Source organism: Lathamus discolor, chromosome 9 (genome assembly GCF_037157495.1).
Source record: "Lathamus discolor isolate bLatDis1 chromosome 9, bLatDis1.hap1, whole genome shotgun sequence".
Taxonomy (NCBI): domain Eukaryota; kingdom Metazoa; phylum Chordata; class Aves; order Psittaciformes; family Psittacidae; genus Lathamus; species Lathamus discolor.
Genome location: NC_088892.1, coordinates 5,792,833 through 5,816,357, shown reverse-complemented (window position 1 = coordinate 5,816,357; position 23,525 = coordinate 5,792,833). Strand labels below are relative to the sequence as shown.

The window sequence follows — 23,525 nt, the reverse complement described above, 5'->3', positions numbered from 1 at the left end:
GCCATGAGCTGTTAGGGTACCTGCAGTGGATGTCGAATGGGAAATACGCTTTGGCAGTTTGATTCCAGACAAGTTCTTTACCACCATAGCCTGGAATACGTTGTTAAGTTCTGAGAACAATTTAGGTTGGAAGAAGCTTCGGGAGGTCCAAATCCCTGCTCAAAGCAGAGACGACTGCAAAGCCTGAGACAACTTCAGAGCCAGACCTGACTGCTCAGTGTCCTGCTCTGAACGTCTCGGAGGACAGAGCTTTCACAGTTTCTCCGGGCTCCTGCTCCAGTGTCTAACCACCTCACTCGGGAATCTTTCTTCCTAATATTTAATAGAAAGGCATAATTAAAAACAACTCACCCAACCAAAACCTCTCCCCTTGAAGACTCTGAGGACAACCCCAAGAAGTCAGCCAACCTACACGGCCTCTGCCGATGGTGTCGGTAACACGCATCACGCAAACCACCGCCCGGCCTCGGGCCCCGCACACGGAACCGGGCCCGTCCGCGGGACCAGCCGCACACACCGCCGCACCGAGGTGCTGCCCTCCCCACCCTCTTCTACCTGCGCCCGGCGGCCCTGCCCGCGGTACGAGGCTCCTCCCCCGAGCCGCAGCAACCGCTGCCGCGGCCCTGGGCGGGGACCCTGCGGGCCACTGCGGCCGAGGCCGCGGCCCCAGGCGAAGCTCCCCCGGCCGAGCCCGGCGCGACGGACTCACCACGGAGGCGGCCATGGGCGAGCGACGCGCGGTTCAAGCGGACGGCGACGGATGTGCTGCGCGATCGGGTCCGTCGCTTCCGGCGCACGCCTGACCCGCGAAAGCCGTTCCGGGTGCCGGGCGGTCCCTGCGGCGGGGTACGGCGCTCGAACAGCGGCTGCTGGGGCGTTGTGCAGGCCCGGCGGTACCTCAGGCACCACAGCCCAGCAGCACTGGAGGGTTCTGCTGTGGTGATCACAGCACCGCAGACTGGTTTGGGTTGAAGGGACCTTAAAGCTCATCCAGCTCCAACCCCTGCCACAGGCAGGGACCCCTTCCACTGGAGCAGCTTGCTCCAAGCCCCTGTGTCCAACCTGGCCTTGAACACTGCCAGGGATGGGGCAGCCACAGCTTCTCTGGGCACCCTGTGCCAGCGCCTCAGCACCCTCACAGGGAAGAGCTTCTGCCTAAGAGCTCAGCTCAGTCTCCCCTCGGGCAGGTTCAAGCCATTCCCCTTGCCCTGTCCCTGCATCCCTTGTCCAAAGCCCCTCTCCAGGTTCCCTGCAGCCCCTTTAGGCACTGGAGCTGCTCTCAGGTCTCCCCTTCAGGAGCCTTCTCTTCCCCAGGCTGCCCCAGCCCAGCTCTCTCAGCCTGGCTCCAGAGCAGAGCTGCTCCAGCCCTTGCAGCATCTCTGTGGCCTCCTCTGGAACCGCTCCAACAGCTCCACGTCCTGCTTGTGTTTGGGGCCCCAGAGCTGGACACAGGACTGCAGGGGGGGTCTCACCAGAGCAGAGAACCCCCTTCCTCGACCTGCTGGCCATGCTCCTTTCAATGCAGCCCAGGATCTCCCTACATTTTGTAACAGTAGTATTAATGTCATGAAGCAGCATTGACCTTGTCTGGGGAGAAGCGCAAGGCCATCAGATGGCTCCTCTGCAGTGCCTTCCAGCTCTGCCAAAGAATTAATATATTTACTAATAAAACCCTACGAGTTTGAGTACTTCATCATCTTCCAGGGTTGTGAAAATGTTCAAGTCTCACATGCTTTGCTACAAGTGGTTAATGGTTTTCAAGTGATCTGTATGTTATTTATGAATGCAAACAAGGATAAAGATTCCTTACACACCCTGGCCAATAACCAGAGTAGAAAATGACACGTTGGTTACTTGAGAGCACAAGTGCAACTTGCCATCACAGACAACATGGTCAGGTACTGTACCCTGTGCCTGGAGGAGTGGATATAAAAACAGGCAGAAGCTCCCTGAGGTCCCTGGCTGATGTGTCAGTGGGGTGGAATGCACCCAGGGCCGTGCTTGCACTGCACGGAGGGAGCCAGGTGAGGGCATGAAGGACACTTGCGCTGTTTTCCTGGAACAAGCTCAGTTGTAAGGCTGGCTCCTTAAATCTTCATCATGCAGTGAATAGCAGGAACGGATCCAACGAGACTCAAGAGGTCTGCAGTTAATTACTGAAGATGATGTGGAGCTGTCTGGGAAGAAATCCTATACTGGAGGTGATAAACACTCTGGGAATGGAAAGGTGCATCTGTGACAGGGAGAAGACTGAGTTTGGGTGAGGGCATCTGAGGCTGTGACCTTTGGGATACCGGACCCTGTCCAGCAGCGTCAGCTGTACACTAATTTGTCACTGCTGTGTAGGAGTTGTATCACTATCAAACAGTGTATCCTGCTGAATTCACAGCTGCTCAATGAACGTTGCTTAATACCAAAGTTCAAACGTCCTCCCCTTAGACATCTCAATTTACTGAAGTCATCACCATATTATCTATTTGCCTCAAATTATTAACAGTACTTCCTAAAACCTTTCTCATATAATCATCAATTTCCAAATAAAAAAGCAAGGCACTGAAACCATCTATGATTTGTTCAAGGTCACAAACGGAGACAATTGCAGAACTGAAAACTGCAATTCTGATCTTTCATCAAATAAACATCTTTACCCCATTCTCAGATCTAGCAGTGTAAAATTAAAACAGAATTACTCCCATTTGATATGTCCATTCTCTATTTCATGTGTATTTTCATCCTATTGATGATGAGGTCTAAACTTCTTGGGAAAAAGAGATTATAAAAAAGGAAGAAAAAAAGAAAGAAACCCACCCCCGTATTCAACTTTAAAAATGAGCAGCAAGAAAAGTACGATATTTATAGGTGGGGTGGAAACTGCTAAAAGACATTAGAAATATGGGCAATGCAGAACAAATGCATACCAGGTAGCAGACATGCTTTATAGAAGACCAAAAAAAGTCCCAAATGATTAATAAGAGCAGAGAAGAAGTACAGAAACACCCTCCCAAAAATTAAGATGTTTCCAAGTGGAGGAAAAAACCAAACCATAAAGTTTGGCTGGGAAGATTTAAAAAGGAAGTAAAGCAAATCAAAATTAGTGCTGAGAAACATTTTGCTAAGGCAGAAACACTATGAATGCAATCCTTTTTCAAAGCCACCAAAAGCAAGAAACTGTGCCAGGAAATCTGTAAGGCCAACAAGTGATCAGTGTGCACCAGAAGACAAGGCTGTAGTAGAAAGCTAAACGAACCCTTCGTGTCTTTGGTCACCATGAAGGAGTTCACAACTTATATAGAGTCTTTCTTCAAAGGGAATGAAATGGAGAATCTGTCATGAAATGGAATGTCAGTACCAGAACATTAGAACAAATCCATAAAACAAATAGTGAGAAGCCATATGCCAGGTTATGTGCTCCCAAAGGACATACTAACCATGGTATGTAATGCGTAATTTATGATAGGCTCTGTCCTCAAGGAATGGAAAGTGGCAAATCTGAGGTCAACTCTCTAAAAAAGCTCCAAGATGGACCTCTAAATCTGATGTCTGTCCCGCACAAGTTGGTAGAAATTACACTAATGAACAGAAGTTGTTGGGTTTTGGATAAATGCAAGGTATTAGGGTAGACCCACCACAGTCCTTTAAGGAGAAGTTATTCCTCACAAACTTACTAGTTCTTCAAAAGAGACAAGAATCGTGAAGGTAAAGAGCCTTGCTAGTGAACAATTCTTCTTCCACTAAATGATTTCCTTAAAATCTCAGGTTTTCCTAATCCATGGTTCTAGAATACTTGGAAGCAGTTAAGTAGTTTTAATATGAAACAGTTTATTTAAAGGTACAAGTCCAAGTACCATTCGAACTGATGCTATGGAATAATGAGACTCTGCTTTCCTTCTCTCACTTCTGTACCCAACCCAGCTACTAGGAGTCTTGGTAGTGTTTTGCTGATTGAGTAAAATTAGACTTCCAGAACACTGACCTAAATCTGACTCCCTGAAAACAAATTTTCTTTACTGAGAAAGTACCATTTACAGAGGAAAGAGACAAAGGAGTCCATCCGACACATTCCAAAGTTTTTCTGCATAGTTAGGGAATATGCTTCTCTTGAGCATAATTTGCTCAAGCAGTAATAAGCCTTTAATTTGTGTTTTAAGAGTAGTACAAGCAGACAGTTCACTTTGAGTTGAACAAATTACAGCCATACTGTACATTGTCCAAATGTTCCCTAAATATGCATGTGGATTTAGTTCAAGTAATAACCAAGTGCAACTCATAATTTCTCTTCAAAAGCCCAGATACTCCTCACAGTTCCTTGACCTTTAGCTCCAATACCTCAAGCCAACTCACCCTTGCTCCCCAGACCTTTATATTCCAGAAGGAATGTATGAAAGAGAAATGCCGGAATGACTCAGCAGCAATGCAGAGTTCAAGCAGTTTACATCAAGATGACTCATCAAAATACCTTTACTTGTGAAGATGGCTCCTGGAATATGCAGCTCTACTACACCCACTTACCATATGGAAGGGAAATGGTGAATTAGTTTAGATCTCACAGAATAAATTAGAGGCAGAACGTGTAGCTTTATTCAAATAGCTGGGATCACTATGAGATGAGCTGGGATATACGGGGTGGTTTTGATTCTATAATCAATAATGCTAGCCTTTACGAGTTGCTGAAAATCTTCCCAAATAGCTGATACGAAGAACACTCAATTAAACCTGTAAATCAAATGGCAAATAGAATGACGTAGTTCTGTATCTGTACGGAGACAGGAAGTAATTCTACTTAGAAGTCGCTGCTTTATCACTTCAGTCAGATTTACTCAAAGTGTTACAATTAATGATAAGTAAAAATGTACTAAGCTTTCAGAAGTGCATTCAGCCATCTGTGTAGTCATGTTACCCAGATGTACAGAAGTTTAAGGAACTGTCTCCTAAAACAAGAGAAGCAACTGAGCCTAGCCAGTTCCAGACAGGTTCTGATTAATGCCTATGAAGTTGGATCATGACTCAGTGTGAAAGTTTGAGCAAGGGCTGAATGAGAACGAATTTGATCTGTTGATTTTAATAGGAACTGGGAGTAGGTCTCATGTGCTCAGTGCATTCACGCTTTGACCTATATGCTGGTTACAAAAACACTGATAAAGCTGGAGTTTGGATTTATTAAACTACAGTGAACTTCAGAAGGCCTGGTTTGGCCAGTTCACTCTCAACATAACCCGTGTTTGTTACAATCCCATGAGGACTCTGGACTATGCACCACTCCACCTCAAATTCCTTTCATACCAGCACTGGAGGAATGCAATGACTCTTACCCTGATAAATGCCCCTCTTGTTTTTTTAAGAACAGAACTTGCAGTATATTGAAGTGATATGGTGACCCACTGGGATATGGTGAGATCAAGTACAAATAACTTGTATTTGGTCCATGTCAAAGCACTCCCAAGAGGGGATACATTTTCAGAACAGGTCAGTTCAAAATGTCACCACAGTTGTGAGTTAAAGACATTTTAAATCCTATCCATTTCATTAGTTAATGAAACAGGATTTGAGCTCTTATGAAAATCTGGCCATATCCAAGTAAAACCTTGCTAAACATATCTGAATTACAGTGGACTCCACCATAGTTAACTGTAGCAAGCTGGCAGCCAAAGGATTTTACAGACATCACTTGCATGTCATGACCATGGCTTTCTTTAACTTGTGTGGGGCTGAACCAGCACACTCCATAATCATTTGCATCAGGGCTGCAAACTTTGAGGCCGCAGTAGTTTGCTGGTCCTTTTTCCTGTCTCTAAGGAAAAGGGTCACTAAGGGTCCATCAGAATCTGAAAGGAAAGGTACTGTGAGTCTTAATGGCCATAAATGTCCCCTCCAGGTCCAGGTCAGAGTACCAGAGATTTATGGGCAGCAGGAGCTGGAAAATGAGTTCCTTTTCCATGGATACTTTCAGTAAAGCCATCATTTTTAAAGTCAGAAACACAAACAAGAAACAAGGAAGTTCTGTTTGTGAACTGATTTTTATATGGTTTTGGTCAAAAGCAGTTTTTCTTTCCAATTTTCATCTGTCTTTTCCCCCCAGTATCCTTTCCCCTTCAAAAAAGGAAAGAGACATCTTTTAGGAATTGTCTAATTTAGTTTAAAATAAATTTTGATTAAAAACATTTTTATGAATAAGTTTTGGATCAGCTGTAATGCAGCAGTAACCACACCACATTATAGATCTAACAGAAGTACTGAGCGAAGCTCACTGAGATAGGAAAGGCCTGCAGGGCTGGAATTATGCTTCAAATGCTGTCTGAAATGGTTAGTTCAGGTCAGCTTGTAGCATATTCTGAGCTCAGTTTACATTTGGCTCCTACCTGCATGCCGGGCATCAGTAGGCAGGCCACAATTAACTAGTCAGTGGGATGACTTAACAACAGTCAGGTGCTAAGGAATATTTCTCCAGGCCAAACGTACCTGTGGCCATTTAGGAATCATTTTGCAGTGAAGAGCTGTTTACTTTCAGCTGGAAGTAAAGAGTTATGTCACTTGCTTTTGTCTTACAAATGGCAGTGTTACAAGAATCCTGTGTGATTATTAACTGATTATTAGCTGATTTGTATGAAAATGGTTTACTTTCATTCCCTGGATACTGCAAAACATTGACCATTGTCTGAGCATCTGAACTGTGGCTCTGCAGCACACCTTTCTTCCAGACTTTCTGACTTTCTCCATGTTAGCGATCTACTCCCTGACTATCAAGTTCGCCTTTTGCAGAGCTAATTTAATTAAACTGTGGAAGATGCCACCTTTTCTTACCTCTATATACCTGGCAAGCTAAAATGGATCAAAGAGTGCTCTTGCAAGCAATAGTTGGCAAATAAAGGTAAGTAGCTGAAGTTTATGACTGGGATGAGAAGGGGAGACAAGACAGGTGAGAAGAGCACCAATGTGCTCTGTTGCCAACTCATGCCATGTTGTGAAGCCATACCTCATGGCTGCGACTTGAATTTGGCATCCACGTCACCCACTCCCACAAACCTGTGGTCCCATTTCTAACCCTGTGCTATCCTCAGCTGTGCATTCCCATCACTTGCTTTCTGTCTGTATTTGTGTAGGTATTTCCCACGACCGATCGCAGAACTGATCTGGCTGAAAACCATACAGTGAGATGACACTCATTAACTCATTGCAGATGATGATGCTTGCTGCCACATCTGCTAAACAAACCCCTTCCATCATCAGACAAGAATCTACACCGACAGCACAGATAAACTCGCTGAAGTCTCGGCTACTCGTTGACTCATACACCTTTTGCTTTACAAATATTTGAAGAAAGATAGCTGGAAGGCATCCTGATGTCAGTGGAACACTTAGATATGAGACAGAAAAACACAGACCACAGAAAGGAGAAACAGAAATCACCATCTCTCCTTCTATTTTCAATGCTTCAATAATATTGATTGCTCCTGACAGATACACATACATCAGCAGATGGTGAGAGACTTACTATTTTGCAGCAATAATCCATTACTTTTCAATTTGTCATCAGCATTTTAGAGTGTACTTTTTAGAAAAGGGGTTATTAAAAAACCCCAAACAAACAGCTTTATCACATTATTGTCTCTTCCAGAATGTTCTATCAATAAATGTAAAATACCAGGTATATGAATATTCCTGGGAATATTCATTGGGATTCAATTGAAAAAATGTTCCTTCATTTCCCCATTGACATTTGAGAAGGTGAAGTGTTAGAAATATGTTGTCTTATTTTAATGAGGCGTCACTTGTTGTTTGGTAGATACACATACTGTCTGCTAAGCACTGACTGAAACCCAGTACTAAAACCTGGAACCAAAAGCAGCTATTTTGACCTGAGGACCACATGTGCAATACAGAACATGACTGTAAGGACAGGCAGCTTTGCTCAACAGTTCAGTAGTCTGTGCTGACTGAAACTGCAAGGACAACAGCACTGAGTGTTCCCTAAAATATCAGGAGTCTGACAGACAACTGGTAAAAAATGGCAAAACACCCACTAGCTCTAATGGGAGGCAGATCTGGCCTTTGGCTTGTTTGTTTTGTCTAAACAGGGAATAAACAAAGTTTATTCAAAATGTGACCTTAACCACTACCTCGGTTATGCAGCCTCATCGCTCGAGCTCCAGTTTTAGCAGCTATCTTGGCTAAATGTCAAACAATTCCATCAGCTCATTGAAGGCAAATACTAGACAGAGAGTGCATCTGAAATGAGTTCCCCAAGTCCCACTCAATTAACCTACTTGGCTACAAGGTGATGCAAGAATCAATATTTGGTAACAGATGAGTGTGTTTCACATGAAACTCATCAATAGGCATCAGAGCAATTTCCATTTACAGACAAAGACAAACTATCAAGCAGCTAAAGTACCAAAAGTACTGCAAATTCAAACAGCTGTTACGTTGGGCAGGATATCCCCTCAGTTACAATTTCAACATATCATTGCTTTTAATCAATTATTTATCATTCTTCTAAAACAAACATAAAAATAATGACTCACTTTGGGACAGCCCCCCTCTCTCCAAGCATTTTCAGGAATATCCATTAAAACAGTGATGTTTGGTCCCAAAGATGAGAAGAAGGGCTTAAAAGCAAGCCCAGACATGTTTCCTTTTTACCTCATCTATTTTACATGTTCTATATATTTATGGAGACCTAAAGCTAGGTCAGTGTATCGCCTCTTGGATCTATTTTTCTGTTGGCTGTAACCTTTGGAATGATCTGTTAGAAAGGATGTAAATCTTCTCACATGTTTTTCCTGCATTCACCAAATACTCAGTAGGATGAATTCTCATTCCCGCTACAGTTATTAGTAACAAATGTGTAAGTACTGATTTACCAAAGAACACAAGATCTGATTATTAACACCCATGATTGCATGAGTCTGCCAATGAGGAATATGTTTAAAACCCACAGTAGTAAGTAAGGGGAACACAGGCTGTGATTTATAGGAACCTTTATGATTTTATCATAAAAGAGACAAGAAAGGTAAATACTGAGAGAAAACCCATAGACATTTTATAAATGGTGTTTCTGTGTTCTTTCAAAGTTCACATCAAAGCAAGGAAAGGGATTATCCTCTTCAAAAACACTGATTCGCCGTGTTGCTGTTGTCTTGAGAAGAGGTTTAAGGATACGAAGATTCTCTTCAGAAACAAAAAGATCAAACCAACTGAGTGAGAAACATGAGGAATTTCCCAGGTGACCTCTGGATTTATATTTCAAGATTATTTTGCAGGGATACTGAGAGATATCCTTTCCTTTTCGTCACTAAAATAGATCAGATAATAGGATGATTCAGGGTAATAGGCTGTAGAACCTTACATATTTAAACCTCCAGTCAAATCTATCCACCATCAAGGGCCCTAGGTGGCATTTGTTACTGATCCTAGCTAAGTTTTCAGAAAGCAGACAATTTCCTCAATAACGGCTCAGCCATTGCTGCACCTGGCACAGTGTTCCAATAAGGAAAATGAATATAGAGGTAAGCTATCTATAGTTAAAATGCTCTCTCTGCTTCTGAGCAACCCAGGAATATCTCAAAGACAAAGCACAGGAAAAACTAGTATCTCCTGTAATCATGTTTTAAAACCCCAAGGTGAATATGTTCATGGAATTACAACAGTCTGTGTCCCTACATTCTTATCTATTAATAAACACTGAAAATCTTCTCCCTAGTATTTAAATTTCAACACACAAATACACCATTGTGCAAAAAATGGCTTCTTAAGGATCAGGAGCAGAGCACCAAGAAACTGGTAGAAATGCCATCAAAAGAGACAAGAATAAACCAACATGCCAATGCTCCATTGATTTATTCCAGAGCACTGCACCTGGACCCACCAGCTGTCATACATATTCCATCTGGAGCAACAGCCATTTGCCCAGTAGTTGTCATACTGTCTGACATGAACAACTGCTTGTTAAATTTGTCATCAGGGATTCTCTGTAGGGTTTGAAATCCTGGAAAAAGGTTACATTTTGTTCCTGTCCTTAGGTTTTGAGCATTTTTCCTTATATTATGTGCAAGGTTCCCGAATGGGATTTTGTGCGGGTCCTGTAGTATCTCTGAAGAGGGCAAGTGGTTCACTGTGAGCTAAGGACACCCAGGTAAGGGGAGATGGAAAGTAATGATTAATGGATTAAATTACGTGGCAGAGGATGGAAGGATCTGGTCAGGCCACCAGGCTAAGAACATAAGACTAACATATCCATTTTATACAAACTGTGGGGGAGAAGGAAATTCCGATCATGGAAAGTATGGAAGATGTTACAGCAGTCACGCTGGGGAGTGACCTTGGAGAGTCACAGCTGTGAGGAAAGAACAAGTATGTTTATTAGAAATGCTATTAAGGCATGTTTTGCATGAAGCAGTGGAATTCGAATGCTAGATGAATGAAGCGGCACATTGTTCCAGGATTGAGCAACAAGCAGGACTGTGGTGGTGTTTCCTGAGAAGAAAATATTCCACAGGAAATGAAGCAACACTATGTGATAGTGTTTGCTTAGAATTGGAGAGGTAGACCTGAAAAAATTCTGAGCACGGACCGGCTTTGGGGTAAGAGTTGCTGAAATCACCACACGAATGTGCCTAACAAACAAGAAAATGTGGGAATTGAAGACAGTCATGTAATATTTCAGAGAACAGAACTGTACCCGTCAAGACAGGTGCTTTATGAACAGTCAGAGATAAGCACCAGGAGTGAAGGTAAGGAAATAAGTAGATCAAGATGCATCCTGAAAAAACCTGCTTTTAAAGTCTATCCCAGTGGGTAACAAAATCAGTAAAGCACGTAATGGATGGGAAACGTAGCTAGCAGAGACAGTACCTGCCAGACAATCATCCACCTAATTACTTCTTTGTATGTCCTGTGTGTGGCACAGGAGAATATGGCAGAGTGAAACCATTCAGCACCTTCACTTCAACTGCCCACAACATACAACAGACCAACAGACACAAAACCTCACTTCAAAACACCTTCACACTAACATCACGCACTGTCAGAGGCATGTGTGGTTTATGAAGCTCTAGGGCAGACAGTGTATGCTCCACACACACAGCAGCCCTGTCCTTGAAATAACCCCTTCCCTCTCGGCTGCATGCAGCCAGGGTCGGTAGATGCCTCCTAACAGGCTTTGCTGAAGTTTTTGGACTAAGCTAAAGATTAAAGAATACTATATAGGCAATTTTTGAAATTGGATCAACAATGTGGACTTGCTGTAAATAAATCACCCAAAATATTATTCCTCCTAAAACGGGATCTGATTAAACCCCACTAAGCTCAAGGAGTTTTAAAGGGGAATCTGTGGTGTAAAGGAACAAAAATAAACAGCAGACACCACTGTCTCCATCAGTCCGTTAAAGAAGGGCAATTGTTTTACTGAACTTCAGTGAGTGATGCTGATCTTTAAATTCACTGAATGTAGAAAAGATGGGGATGGAAACGAAGACAATCCGGTTGCACGTTCACTGCCATAATTCTTCCCGTTCTCACCGAGAGGTGGCACCTGAGCACAGCCTGCAGCAGTTCTCTCCCCACCACCTCCGGCATGACAGCATTCCCTCTTTCCACACTCCGGGAACGACTTAGGAGGTCAGACAAGGGCTAAACATTCTTAGACTACCAAGCAGTATATGGTTTGTGACTGAGGTCAAACATCAGGCTAACATTTAGTCATCACATGTCAGAGTAAAGTCTAAAGGACAAAATTTGGTGCAATATATTTACTTACTCCCGGTGGAGGAACTCTGGTTTCGAAGAGTAAGGAATGAAAAACAGGAAGATGTATTGGTAAATGTTCTCTACCATAGTCATAGGTCCATATTTAGCTGTGGCTAAAAGTGTGGCTTTCAGCTGTCTGGGCATTCATTTTTAATGTAGCGATCACACCAAAACACCAATGAAACAAGATTGTGGAGCAGTAGGTGTCAGAATTTATTGTTCCGCAACTACCAAAACGTAGAGCACTTTCATTCACCTGAGATGGGGACCTGAAGGCTGTGTCAAACCTTCCAGCCTGGGCTGGGCCACTGATAAGAGTTAAAAAACTTAAGAGTACTGAGACAAAATTTTACCACCAGCTCAGCCAAGCGCTCAGGCTCCCCAACAACTACATACCTCAGCAACATTAGCAGTAGTAATTAACAGTAATACAGATGGTTGCATTCCAAGCCCAGCACTCCAGTAACCTCACGGACTCTTAACTGGGGCATCTGTTGCAATCTGGTAGATCTTTGATAAAATGTTGGTGAGAGGCTGCAAGAACATCAAACACGTGACTCCTCTAGAAGGGAAAGAGATAACACTTGTGACTAGTGAAGATTCCTGCTCACTGGTAAAACATCCATTCTCCAGATTGAAGGAGCAAAAGGTGAGGGAAGAATAACATTTCTGTAAAGGTCTGACAACATTGTAGAATATTTTTTCCTTTTGGAATTCAGCAGGTTGTCCAAAATGTTAGGTATTTGCAAGAACATTATGGGGGAACGTTCCTGAATATCAGAGGCCACACACATCCCACACAGAGCTATGGCATTTTAGTATATTAGGTCTCTGTCTAACATCCCAGGCATGAAAAGAAAATAACATAGTATTCCTGCAATTTGGAAGTCACATTGTAGTACAGGATCTTCAAACACAGAAAGTACCTTTGAGTGTCTCACAGATACAATGACGGTATTTTTAAATGAATTACTTCTATATTCACAGATACGTAAGATGATGTGGCACTTTAGCACAGAACCAAAAGAAATGCTTCCACGAGGGTTTTTTTAGTTTCAAGCAGAGAGACAAGAAGGTAAAATGACAGTGATGGCACACAGCTTCACATGCTCAGCTGCTGAAAAAGAACATGTATATGCTTCAGTCCTCAAAGACAAGTGGGCTCTGGAGTAGGCAGTAGCCTGATAGATTGATACAGACAGGGAATTTTGGCAGTATTTGCACTAGATGTCTCAGACACTGAAGACTGTTGAGAACTAAGGGGATTTTGTCATTGCAAGGCTTCTATACACACTGAGTACATACTTCTGTTTCCCCTATAACAGAAAGGTCTGCAAAAAGAACACCTCTTCCCAGCAACTTAACTCAGGTGACAGTGCCAGTCCTTTGCCAGAATGAAGCATACAGCCACTGCACCCTGAGAGCAGCACCACCAGTGCCCTGGTGTATTCAGCAGTGCTCTACATTCAACCAAGACTATGAGTACTGGTGTCAGTTACTGTCTGGTTGGTCTCATTTGAGAAGGGAGACAGAAATGTGCACGAGGGACATGCTCTAATTCTTATTTTTAGACAGATCTTTACAACCTTGAACAACCATCAAGCGAAAGAAGACAGTGCTGTAAACAAACTCTGAACTAGAAATTCTAAGGCAGTTCTAACTCAGACAGTAGGGTCAGGGAACTGCAAAGGGTCTGTGAAGTAGAATGCATGGGGCTTGTCAGAGTATGCCTCCTCTAGCCATCCACCTGCCTGTAGGTACCATCTGCCTACTTTGAAAAATCTTACTGCCAGTTGCTTTACAAGTCCGTCTGACTTTTGAAACCGTATATATGCAGTCAGAAACATTACAACATGCTAAAGCAGGCAGTAAGAAATCATAGAATCAACTAGGTTGGAAAATACCTCTAAGATCAAGTCGAACCATTACCCCGGAACTGCCAAGTCCGCCACTAAACCATGTCACTTACACCCCAGTGAAGGCTTGGACCAGTGTGGATGTTTTATGGACCAGCAGCACAATTCAATACAAATTAACTGATCAAGGATATTAGGCTTAGGGTTGGTACATGCAGTGTCTACTCATTTGAGAATGGAAGTTTATAGACAAAAAGTAATTTGTTAATATGAACACCACTTCTACCCCCTGCAAAATGTTTTAGGATGTAGACATAACAGTCAAGCTTTGAACAGGTACTACCTGAGCAATAAATTCTGCTGATCACCCCCCTCCCTCCATCCATTTTATTAGGAAAGAATTCACTATTCCTATAAAACTCCTAAGTGGATTACTTGTGGTCATGTGGTGCTGATACTTCAAAATAAGTAATTTTATTTATGTTTTCAACCTGCAAGACCAAATCTGTATCCTATTTTAATGCAGCTTAGACTAAAGGCATGGACATCAGGAGAGGCTATTTTGGGAAAATTCTAGCTGCAAAAGAGTTGTGAAATAACATAACTCCTTGAATAATAATTAATTAGCCATGTTTTGAACTTAAGCCTGTATCTGCATCCTCAAGCTGGCATGGCCTCTCTGCAACATGTGACATCTGCTACTGCAGGGGCCTGCGATGGCACAGGCTCACTTGCCACCACACTGCAGCTATGCCACATAAGCTGATGCCTACCTCTTGTTTGCACTGGTGGACAGCCAGTCCCTGAAAACGCATCAACGTGGCTGCTTCCTATCAGATGAGAAGGTGTGAGTGCCTTGAAAGCAGGCATGTAGAACAGCAGAAAAACTTAATTTGCATCCCTTTATAAAATATGTCTTTGTATTTGTAAATCCAAATCTGGAAGCTTGCACAGACAAAGCGATTTGCACACAGGAAGAGAAAACATTCTGAGCAGTTACACTCTTGTAAACCCTGAAATCAAAGTAATTACTCCCTGAGTTGGTAATCTGGCTCCTGGAGTACAGTCTATTTTTATGTATTCCCTAATGAGGATTCAAGTTAGTAGCCTCAATGATTAAGCTTCATGACGAACTTGGAAGGAAGATGGTAACACTAACGATGAGGACCAACCTGCTTTCTATGTCTACACTGGTGATTTGCAAAGGAACTTCCCAGGTATTTGTCTCTCATCTCACAATTGTTTCTACTTACCTCACTGTATTTCAGTTCTTGAGGCACTTTTGGAATGGAAACATAGGTTTCTTTCCAGATGAAAGTGATATTAAAAAGCAGATACACCCTTTTCTCAGTGCTCCAAGAGGGAATCCTCCCAGCAGTTACCCATCACACCGCATATGAATCCAAATATGAATCCAAACTTCTCCAAACAGACCTCTCAGCAGCATCGTACAAAAGATGTAATCTGCTTCTGCCTGCTGTTCTTTACTGGTTTGTCCTGACAGTTTGTCTGTCAGAACTGGGTTTTACATCTCTTCATTGATTCTTTTCACTTCCTTCTTTAGCTTTCGTGCTCTTTTTGTGCCTTGTCCTTCTTAGCCTGCCTTCTTCTGGAAATTTCATGACTTAACCCCCTCCCTTCTTTCAGCACCTCACACCCACCCTCTTTGCATGTATTTCTCCATTTCATTTACATTTCTTCCTTCTTTTCCACATGCCTTTGCTGAGATCACCCACATGGGACACAACTTTCCTATAGAGGTGCAGACTGTAAAGAGAGCAATGTTTCTTTAGGTGCTTTTGAAATGAAGCAGATAGATCGCAAACTACTGTGCACAAGCTCAGTTGCTCTAAGTCAGACAACACAAACCACCAAATAACCTTTCACACGAATCCTCAGCAGAAATGGGAAGAAATGGGCAAACAACTGTTTCAGCACAGTAATTCAATTACTATGAAAACCACAGCCGTGGCTTTTGCTGAGGGAAAATCGCTGGGAGGAGTACATGACATTGTCATACTGCAGGGCAGAACACTAGGAGGGAGGATATCTTATTGCAAAGTGAAATGGTGAGGTAATGGTAATATTATTTTATGAACTGCATACACATCAAGGACAACTTTAAGCTTAATATACTGGAATGTCTTGAAATAACATGAAAAATAATTCATCTGACCAGATAACAGGCACAGAACACTGTTAATGACAATGCCAGCAATAAAAGCAAGAGGAATTTTGTAGGCTTACATTGACCTGGGTTGCAGACCAACATTCCTTGTGTGTGTGTCAAAGTTACTTATTTTTTCCTCCCCCAAAAGGTTAGTATAGGAAAATATAACAACATGTCAGATGAATCTACCATATGCTATTGCCTACTAGCAATGAAGGCTCATGAAAATCAGGCCCTGATTGTGCTGCACAGCCTGTGAGTAAATACATCAGAAGTTACTGAATGTACTTGTAAAAGTAGTGCAATGCAAACCAAAGTAGTAACAGTGTCCCGAGCACTCTGTTGTTGTGCGAGCAAAGCATTCAGTCTTTGTTCTGCCCAAGAGCAACACCCAGAAAATTGGTGTGACCAGGGAAAACAGAGGTGTGGCCAGAGCCACAGCAAGTCTGAAATGGTGATGTTGACAATCACATGGCTGTTATTTTGCCCTTTAATAAACTCTTCTGCATGGTAATTGAACACGCATTCACCCATGTAATATAGAGAAGTTCTGCTAAAACCAGTAAGGACCACTCAGCAGTTCCTGTCAGCCAGCGCTGTTTGGGGCTGTAAACAGCCATGGAGCAGTCTTCACAAACCCCAGAAGCATTACCAAATGCTGAGTGCCTTAAGCAGGGCTGTGTGATATCATGCTATTAATGATGTTGCCACTGATTTCTGCAGGAGCCTGTTAGGTCTAAAGCCATTCTATGATCACCACTGTCTGTTATCTGACCCCAGCACTGACCCAGCTGTTACAAAACAACATTCATCCACTACGTACTTTATTCACCTGTTGCATTGTGCTACATATCAGTCTTTGCTCAGCTTTTCACATCACAGGTATTTTGTCTTACGGGCCTTTGTCTACAGTCACCCTTGACAAAGCCCTCCCACCATCTTCCAGCTGTCCCTAGCTGTGCTCAGGAGGCAGCATCACGTCACTGTTTATCACAGGACTGTGTCTCACTATCTTTTTACTATCAAAACTGTTTCTTTTTTTATGAGTGTATGTTTTTCCCAGCATGAATTATTTCTCTTGGACTTTTCAGAGGGTCGATTTGGTAAAATACTGAGAACCTTCAATGTGGAACACGAGGGCGTCAGCACTACATGGGACAGACCCATCAGTTTATATAGGCTTTGCACCTGCAAACCCTCAATGAGTTCAAGATGGTACACTGCAGACGTGCTCTTCTTTAGACATTGCAGGTGAATGCTTTACCAGCACGTATTTGAATGGAACTATTTTAAAAGTTCTTCTATTATTTTGCTTTTTTCTTCTCTATTTTCCTTTGTGCTTACCTTCTTAGACTTCTGAGTTACTGTGCTTTGCCAAAGCCCCAAATATCTGTCAAAATATCTACCATATTTTATCTTCAGAGATGCTTCCTGCAATGCCAGCTTTAGTCCACCTTTCCCAAGTAGTGCCTTTTCAAACTTCTCCTTCCCAAACACAAGTGCTTTTGCATACTCTAATGCTGTTCAAGCAGTGCTTTCATTCAGGTGGAGGATGAGTTACAAGTTGATGGTCCTGTTAAAAAGCATTTAGAACTTGAAGAAGCAACAGACGCACCAGGCTGCTGTTCGCTATGTCCTCAGCCTAAGGGTAAAATAAAATGTGAGGACTTTTGGAAAAGTTTCATATTGCTGCTTTTTAGATTTGGGGGCCTGAAAACTAAATCCTGTTTTCATCATTAAAGAATATTTTTGAGGTTTTCCTTGACAATAGCTGACTCAAAAATAGCCTCAGTGTTGGACTTCCTTTTCCTTTGAATCTAGGTATCAATGAAGGAAGTTGTAATTCTCACTAAATAAACACATAGGCCAAAGAGGAACCAGTGCTCTTCATTGTTTAGGGAAATAATCTGTCACTTAATGGGTTCTTTAGGGCAGCTGAAGAGGAAAGTCATTGACAGTGCATGTTGGGAGGGCCCCTGGCACTTCCCTCTAGCAAGAACAGTAGTTGTGTTTTTATAACACGATCTTGTATGTTTGCTAAATCATACGTATTCGTGTTACCCTGACTTCTGTTAGTTGAACAAATTAAACTCGTATGTAAAGCCAAACAATTAGAAAACAACTAAAATGTGACAAATGAAATGCTGATTTTGTATTGTCCATCTTGCAGGATGCTCTCATGAGCAAGAGTTTAAGGATAAAGGGAAATCGGAAGGGAATTGTATCAGAAAGTGAAATTAGTTAGGGATTGCTGTATTCACCATCATGAATCCAATCAGGAATTAATGACATTGGAGGAATAATTATATGCTTAGCGGAGTCTTCAGTGTTTTTTATTGTTGTATTTTTATTATTGTTCCTATTCTCCCTGGTTTGGAAAAAGAGGGATTGAAACAAAGTCTAGACCTGGAAATCCAGCTTTCCACTGATTTATAGTGTAGAATAAAGAGAGGAGGTGAAAAGCAGAAATCAGACAAACAAAGGCTGGAATGTTCTAAGCGTTAAATCCAACATACACTAATATATTTTCTTAACCTCTTAATTTGGTTAAACCGATTCTAAAATCCTTTTGTTTGCTGTGTAAACCTGTTCTAGCAGAAAAATCATTCCACAGAACAGTGCTCAACACTTTTCAGAATGGCTGTTGTATCAAGCTCACAAGATGCTCTGAGAGTAACAACTCTGCACAACGTCTGGGCATTGTGTTTCCCAAACTCATATTTAATTACAGACATTTTCAGGTAAATGAATGCACAAAATTCTTCCTTCTCGTGTTTTTATAGATCTGATGTACCTGACTAAATCCAACTAAACATTGCACTGACTAAACTTTCAGGTATCATCTAGATGAAAAGAGTGTTAATTAAACCAGTGCCATGCCAGGAGATGAGCAAATTAAAACAAAAGGCTGTACATTTGTTATTTATAATCTATCAACTAAGAGGAAGGAGGTATTTAGTGACTGGACACAGCAGAAGCAGCATGGTGTGAGAAGGGTGCAGCACTCCCTGCCTCATAGGTGTGAGATCAGTACCCATTTATGGGTGCAGACAATGCAGACTCAAATGGGCTCTTCTTTCCTGCCAAAGGGGACTGGAAGTCATCTGAAGTGCAAAAAGAGACAGAAACCACTGACTTCAGTGGAATGTAAGGCATGCTTTCCCCTTTGTTTTCCAGCATGTTTGACTATTAAAAGAAAACACTGTCTCTAGCTTTGAGTCTTTCCAACTATAACATTGGCCAAAGCTAGAAGGTGCTGAGCACTTTCTGAGAAGGTGCAGAGCTCCATTAATTCCCATTAAGGCAGTGTAACAGTGAAGGGACAGCCTTCTGACACTGAAACACGTTTGCAGCTTTCAAACTGTAATGTTTCTGTGTAATAAAATTGCCCTGCTGGTACTAAATCTAATCAGTACCACGTGCCCCATCTCTCATGTAAGCATGTTTTGGAGAATACTTTCTACAATAGCTCATCTGTGGATTCAACCACAAATGAAATGTCTTGCTTATGTTGCACTCCCTTTCCTGCCTGCCTGCACAGAATTAAATGAACTGTTTTCTTCAGTTATCAGGCAGCCTGTCTCTCCCTCTTCTTCAGTCTGAACATATTCAACATCCCTCCAGGGTTACTGGATTTCTAAATTCCCTATATGCTCATATATGCATACACATGCAAATAGAAATATATCATGATAGTTTCCTGTTGCCATGCAAATTGGAAACAAATACAAAATACTTCTGACTTGCAAAGCCTTTATGGAACATTCTATCACTGAAAAAGCTATTGGTTCTAATATATACATATCTGAAGTCAACAGAGCCATATGAACTGCTCAGTGATTTCAGTAAGAAAAATAATTACTTTTCCAGCCAGATCTTAAATCTTACAAAAATGCAAAAATTATACTTTCTAACAGTAAAAATTAGCCGTTTTCTTTCTTCTACTCCCACTCCCAGCCAAAAGTCACCTAGCCAGCACCAGCACCTCTGAGGAAGCTTTCTATCCACCGTCTGAGCTTATTACTATTCCCTAGGAAAAATGGTTTGGGAAGAAGGATTTTTATCCTCCACTTGCGTTAAAGGCCTGCAGGTTCTCCTGTTATTTATTCTCTCACTTTTGATTTCATGCATTCCTTGGGAAACTGGGCTTCTCTGACCCTTTATTATCAACCTCTCTGTAGAACTTCCTGAGCGGAAATTCTCCATGTTCCTTACGCTATATACAAAAAGGTTCCGTAATTCTTGGTTACTTGAGAGAAGAGCAGACTGCAGGTTTCCTTGTGAATCTGTGGTGGTGTTACCACCAGGCTGCTAGCCCAGCTCTCAATACCCTGTGTTGGTAAAATGAGTCTGATTTTGATAGGAAGCACTGACAGAACAGGCTTCTGGTGTGTCTGTCCAGTGTACTTTGAAACAAGTCGCATCCTAGTTTGGTTTTAGCTCTTGGAGAGTTCACTAGTGTAAGTTACTCTACTGTTGTTTACACGTGGTAAAGGAGGACCCTCAGACTTGACGCAGGAAATCATTAAAATTCCTGGTATTCCTGAAGCAAACTTAGGCGCAGTTCCCTCCTCCTTCCCCAGAACTGCAAAAAGCCAGCTACAGCACTTCACAAACTGTCAGGAGATGGACCGTTCTACGTGAGGGATCAAAGTGCAGTTTTGAAGTCAATCATATAGCATATGTGAATTAATGCAAAACAAATGGAATGCATTTGTCCTTTCCTCAACAATATTTTGCTGCCCTTAAAAGCCTTCAGAGGAAGTAAATACATTTCATTAGCATTAACCAGTAAATCCTCACAACCCACTTGTGAGTTCCTGTCTCATTAAAAGTTTGAAGGCAAAGATCAAACAGGTTTTTTTAAAGTCACAACAAAATAGAAATGTTTGTATTTCAGCAATAGGCAGAGGCTGCGGCTGAGATTTATGCCTTTGTGGTTGCACAAATAGTTTCTCACCCCACAGAACTGAAATTCTAAATGAAGACAAATAAGAGGTTCTGGTGGAAATGGAGGCATAGAGGGGGTGAAGTGACTTTCCTCCAGTCACACAGACAGAAATCCAGAACTCTGATGCCACACTGAGATAAACACAGTATAAATGTCAAACCTGCTTGCTAGATAAAGTCCAGACATGGAATTCCACGCCAGAGGAACCAAACTGCCCTTTTCTTTCCCCCCATCAAACTTTCCTCATTCTTCTTCCTTTTTCATATGGTCTAATCCCATATATTATTACGAATGTTTTCTGGAACCTAGCTATAGCCTTGGATGGGAAACAAAGCTTTGGCTTTCTCAGAGAAGAGAGCCACATTCTCCTGTGTAACAGATACATAATCAACCAGAAGAACACAACCCCCCCTTTAGCTCTTGAAGCTGCAAATACTTTATAACATATATTCCTTCAATGTTTTGAGCAGAGCTATTCCAGTAATGATTGTAGGGAAGCAATAAATTGGGAAACACCTATTATAAAACTTATGTGCAAGTTCACAAGAAGATACATCCAATATTTGCATTTTTCCTATTCTTTTTATTTTCAGTCAGCAACATACGAGACTGAATAGGTTCCTCTCAAACCAAACCAATGGCTCTAAAGCAGGCTTTATAAACAACTGACAGAGTTGACGGTAAGATGAAGTCCAAGTGGAAATTATCAGGATTACTAAGACGTTATTTTTTCTTCTTTTTTTTGGTTTAATTCACTTCAGGATTTATATGAAAGATAAAATTGCCTGTACAACAAGTTGGGGGGGGGTGGGTGGGAGGGGGAAGCTGTTACTGGACACACTTGACTGTGTCCAAAAATCACAGTGAACAAAGCATGAACTATTTTGGAGTAACCTACTAGTAGAGTGTGGCTTTGCCAGATTATTGGGAAAGCAAGAACTATCTGCCATATTCCTTCTTCTCATTCCCCAGTCGGACAAACAGTGCAGAGCAGCAGAAAGCAAATCAATCCCTGGTTCTACTCATGGCTAGAACATCAGTGAGGCTGTGTGAGCCCAAGTCAAATGTAAAAGAAATGCAATTCTTTCAAAATTGCAATCTTTGAAAGAGAGCAGAAGAGTGTTGTCTCTTCCATAGGATGCCTGTGCTGCTCCTGAGAATGGCGCAGAAAGAAGGCTGCTGTTAGCTGTAAAAGGTTATACCTTGTCAGGTTTGACCTAGCTTTTATATTGACTCTTTAATACCGTAATATTTGAGTATCTCTTTATATAAAAATAAACATTTTCTTATTGTGATATTAAAAATAAAGCAAATTTTCCCTCTTCCTTCACCTAGATACAAAACTGTTATTTTTTTCTCTAAGTGTTTCTATACAAGGGGCAAGTCTTGTTAAATTGGGTCTAAAGCAATTAACCTATTTCCTCCTGTCAGATTTAATTGTAGCTTGGCCTAATTGAAGGCTCAAACCTGTGCTACACCTGAGTTATCTTTTTCTATTGAGCCTGAAGAAACATCACAGCTGGAATAGGCTGTGCACAGAGGAACTCCAGTGAGAGGCTGCTATACTTTCGGATAAGCATTTCAGAGGCCAGGTATTTCCAGGAGATCAAGAGGTGTTATGTTGCTTTCAGTAGGCACAGAATGGGTCTCGTCAAACCTCTCCCTGGGTAACTGTCAATAACATTACTCCTGATACACATCAGTATTAGTTACAAGTGAAACAAGCCACCTAATTTAAAGAAATGATCCAGAACCTAAAGAAAATACACAGAGAAGCTGTATTTTAATAGCTTCCAATCCACTGATTTCTAAGGGTTTCAGGCAACTGCACTAACATACAGGTCTTGCTCTCTCTACCATTTGTTTATTAATCTCTGCTATGAAAACATGGAAACATATCTGGAATGCATGACGAGGAATTCCATGTTCTATAGTTCATCCCTTTTCCTTCGGTCTAGGGTAAATCATGTCATCAGAAATTCAGTGTGTAATCTGTGTTGGGTTTTGGTTTAAAAAAAGAGTATTTTGAAAAATCCCTTCTTTTCAAAGACACAGCTTGGTTATTGCTTGATTATTCAGCATTTAAGCTGAATAATCAGGACATACATATATATATATGTACATGTATGACAATGTTTTACACCTATAAACAATTCAAAGATCTTTTCCGTACTACCTCTATTACGTATTTGAGCTTGTTCGCAGACTCCCCAGATGTGTCCCCTTTCTATTTTAGAGTTGTGCCCTAAGGGACAGACAAGCAGAAGTGGGAAGTAGTCTGAGAACTTGCAAAAATAAGAGCTATAAATCCTTTGTAGCAGCTTGTTAAGAGCAGAAGAAACCACTTGAGTGGACCCAGGTCTGTGGCATTTGTCATTCCAGAACTTGTTTTGACTACGCTTGAGACTGCATGGGATGAGTGAGTACTTTCATTTCTACCTCTTCTGCCTGAAAGATGACAACTGTTGTATTTTGACAGGTGGAAAACAATTGTTCAGCTGACTCTGTAAGAACTTAGGGTTTTCTGTTTGTTTTGGTGGATGCCCGACAATATACTTCTATCTCAGCTGTATTTAAAGTGTCCTTCATGTTGTAACGGGTAGGAGCAGAATAGAAGGGAGAGATTTTGAGATCTGACTTATAGTAGCTCATGTACTACTGACCTACAGCCTGACAGTACACAGAACTGCACAAAGAGAGCCTCTGACCCCATAAATTCTCCAGGTTGTAAAAGGGCATGGCTGTGTCAACTGATTCATTTCTCTGCTATGGGAAAACTGACTTTGCTACAGTAACATGCTGTACT

General features: G+C 41.8%; 1 protein-coding gene across 9 annotated transcripts in view; it reads right to left on the bottom strand.

The window, feature by feature from the left end:
* The window catches only part of NXT2 (nuclear transport factor 2 like export factor 2), a 67,349-nt gene that overhangs the window by 6,492 nt on the left and 37,332 nt on the right, over nucleotides 1-23,525 (bottom strand). The window contains exon 1 of one of the 9 annotated variants that reach the window (XM_065689668.1): nucleotides 710-917. The exons of 4 other annotated variants lie outside the window; for them this stretch is intronic. In XM_065689668.1, coding sequence (XP_065545740.1) covers nucleotides 710-724 — 15 coding nt within the window. In that variant the 5' untranslated portion in view covers nucleotides 725-917. 4 more of the 9 variants (XM_065689675.1, XM_065689669.1, XM_065689674.1 and 1 more) reach the window with 4 other exon arrangements.